This window comes from Nestor notabilis, unplaced genomic scaffold (genome assembly GCF_000696875.1).
Source record: "Nestor notabilis isolate BGI_N333 unplaced genomic scaffold, ASM69687v1 scaffold11424, whole genome shotgun sequence".
Lineage (NCBI taxonomy): Eukaryota > Metazoa > Chordata > Aves > Psittaciformes > Psittacidae > Nestor > Nestor notabilis.
Genome location: NW_009926084.1, coordinates 8,535 through 11,961, shown reverse-complemented (window position 1 = coordinate 11,961; position 3,427 = coordinate 8,535). Strand labels below are relative to the sequence as shown.

Genomic DNA, 3,427 nt, shown 5'->3' with positions numbered 1-3,427 from the left:
GACCCGCTCTGCGTGGAGCCACTCAAAGGTCCTTGACAGCTCATAGCAACAGAGAGAAGGTATGCTTGCAAATGGCTTGGCAGTGGGTGAAAATGAAATGTGCTTGTTAAGTTGCATGGTAAGCTTTTGTCTTGGGATTCTAGTTCTTAGCAACTCTACCTCTGGTGATCTTTTAAAAAGAATAAAAAGCCTCAAAATGGAGTCACCCTTTATGGGAAATGTCTAAATATTACCTGTAAGGTACCAAGAAAGTGCACGGAATATTTGAGGAAACCAGGTGTCTCAATGCAAATGACCATCTTAGAGCTGCCAGTTCAGTTTGGTGCTGACTGAAAGCAGCAAACATTAAGTGAACACTTGAATTATTTAAACATAGTAAGTACATTGCCTCAGCGCATTTATTTTTTGACAGAGAACTTTTTATCTCACAAACCAGTAATAGAGATGGAAAGGCCAAGGACTGAAATGAGGTTGCTAGTAATTTGTTCTTACTGCTGCTACTTGTGCTTAGGTTTAAGTGGTTTATGGTTGATGGTGAGAAAGCTTTAAAATTTACTCAGAAAAGGTATTCTAAAACTCAAATCTAGACAGAGCTTCTGTCTAGATTCTGTGGAATCCACTTCCTGTGTACAGATTTTAGATGAGCTTTAAATATACTCTGGAGTTTTTTAGTCGAAATAGGTGGATCACCTGTTTGTATAATACAGGGGACTAAATTCCACCTCCCAGATTCAATAGTGGCAGTGAACTATGCATTAATAGAGGCAGCATCTTTCTTTACTCTTTAAAATAAATTAGCTTTTGGGAAATAAACTGGATTTGGTCACACATTAATGCAGAAACTCAGTTGTAGTTCTTGTTCTCTTGGAAAGGAGCCAAATAGCTTACTACCTGCTCCCCACTTCCAAGCAGTTGCTCATCAATTGCTTATAATAATATTAGGACTTCATTCTGTGTTTAATAAACCTGATCCTGGTGCTCATAGAATAAATTACCAGGCAGGATGAAGCAAATCCGTGTGTAGTCTGATGGTCTATATTGTTGTTATGTAAATAAAAACAGGGTGGTCTTTCTTCTGAGTCCCAGGGATCTGTTCATATATCATTCAAAGTACCAGAAGTTTAAATGTAAGATGACTACTTCTATTCAGATAAAAGTGAGTTTCATACTTCAAAGAAAGAACTTGCAGATACTGGTGCAGGAAAATCTCCCATGGAAACAGTGATACTTGTTTTATCCTCAGTTGCAACAAGGACATGTGGCTGTGAAAATTCCTGGAAGATGCAAATTGGAATACAGTCATTTTAAGAACATAAGAATGTTCCAGCATTCTCCAAAGAAAAATACTTCTGATTTTTCAGTTGGCAGGAAATGTTGCTTTGTTTTGAGCCAGTCACTGCCAAGGCTCAATTTCTTGCATGAGCTCAGGGAACTGAAGCTCCAAAGCCATTTGGCTGCTAGCCCCAAATTTTCCACGCTGTGCTTTAATGTGCATCTCCCCTCGTTTACCAATCAAGTCCCTGTCAAGAGGGAAAGCTGCATTAAGATACACCCTGCAGGAATTATGTGCAAGAAGTGGGCACGTCTGAGCTATTATGTTCTGGAATCTGCAAGGAGAATGAGAAAGTGAGAACAAGAAGGACATGACATAGAAATGAAATGTTAAGCATATAGTTGTTCTAAACATGATTCATAGCCACAGTTGACAAGCAGTAGACTGCCGACAGGTACTTTAATTGTGACCCTGAGGGAGCTACATGCCAGGAAGACTTACAGGTAATAGAAGCAGTTTGGCACAAAGCTGGAAATAAAACTATAGGGATTAGCTTACCATCCAAGAGAGGACTTCCTTTATAGAGAAATAATCATGTATTTTAAAATGTAGTGAATGCAAAATTCTTGTGTAGCAAGAGAGATATCATACAGATCTTAGTCCTCTGGTATTTTGCTTACCTTTTGTACCACCTGACTTCCTTTTATTTTTCTCTGTAGAGCATTATGTTTTGATTCAGGACCAGACTGAGAATAATGTTGTTCTTTCCTCAGATTGTAATACCTTTCTTCAGCCTCTTGATCAAAGATATTTACTTCCTCAATGAGGGTTCTGCCAATCGTCTTCCAAATGGTCATGTCAATTTTGAAGTAAGTAGAGCACTAAATGGGATGTTGATACAGGGTTAACCCCTTTAACAGAACACTGAAGCTTCCACTGGATTCTGGGAGAGCAAAATTAGACTGGACTTTGAGCGTATCTATTACTTCACACAGGAGCTGGGAGGTAGTCAGGAAAAAAACAGTCTTATTGAGGATGGAATGTTTATAGAAACTCTTTCGATATTCACAATTTTTTAGTGGGGAAAAAAGTCAGAACTTTTTCCCAGTTCTCAAATGCATCTAAACATTTAAACGCACAGGTGTATTATATATACTTAACGAAAAAGTCATTCAAATCAGTGGTTTAGAGCTGCTTTTTTAATTCCAACCTTTTGGTGGGTTCATCATTCGTCGAGACACATAGGTGGTATTTTCTATATGTCAGTCACAGATTGTCTCTGAAAAAACATGTGATTAGAGCAGCAGTGAAGAAGTTTTGAGTCCCTTGTCTTTCAGTAGTTCTTCCACCTGTGTTTTCATGCTTGTTATCTGACTCTCTGGATTATGCACGGATTTATTTTCTGATGCTTTCAGCTTTCAAGGAGCCTAGGTCACTCACACAAAATTACAGTACATTTCACTTGTAGTCATTGACTTGAATTAGCCTGGTTCTAAAGCTGGACTATGTGATGAACTGGAATGTTCTTTTATTCAAGGAATCCATGTGCACTTGAGGCATGTTAATCTTTAATTTAGTGAGTTTATCAATCAGTGACATCAACACACTACACGGGGTATGTTTATTTTTGGCATAAATTTCCAGCAAGAAAATCAAGCATTTCAGATTAATTAACAAAAATGGAACAGCTGCATTTCAAAATATCAGTATTAAGCATCTAGAGACTTTTGATATGAAAATAACTAAATATTTCACTGCGAAACAGACAAGCATGAATATCGTCAAAGTGAAAAGTTAGGCATAAGGAGTGCTATTGGAAACTCAGTGCAGATCATGATCTACTATTTACATTCACAAATAACAACAATTTTACCAGACTGGAGGAGTGGGAAGTCATCCCAGTTTGAAACAGAAACATAAAAGCTAGACACTGAGTTGTTGAGCTGTTGAGTCAGATCACATTCAAAAGTTGGGCAGAATCCAAGCCTTGGACTTGAAAGCAAGATCCCTCTGTCTTTTAAAAAAATGTTCAGGGTAAATAGTACTGTCCAATGTATAGCACCTCTTTTGCTTTCTCTTCTATTCTGGCAGAAATTTTGGGAACTGGCAAAACAAGTCAGTGAATTCATGACATGGAAGCAAGTGGAGTGTCCT

General features: G+C 38.0%; 1 protein-coding gene across 3 annotated transcripts in view; it reads left to right on the top strand.

Moving 5' to 3' along the window:
* The window catches only part of RASGEF1B (RasGEF domain family, member 1B), a 16,666-nt gene that overhangs the window by 11,232 nt on the left and 2,007 nt on the right, over positions 1-3,427 (top strand). For all 3 annotated transcript variants that reach the window (XM_010013365.1, XM_010013364.1, XM_010013363.1), the window contains 3 exons: positions 1-59; positions 2,047-2,142; positions 3,365-3,427. The exon at positions 1-59 is cut by the window's left edge and continues 55 nt beyond it; the exon at positions 3,365-3,427 is cut by the window's right edge and continues 82 nt beyond it. In XM_010013365.1, the coding sequence (XP_010011667.1) occupies positions 1-59; positions 2,047-2,142; positions 3,365-3,427 (218 nt within the window). The remainder of the gene's footprint in view (positions 60-2,046; positions 2,143-3,364) is intronic.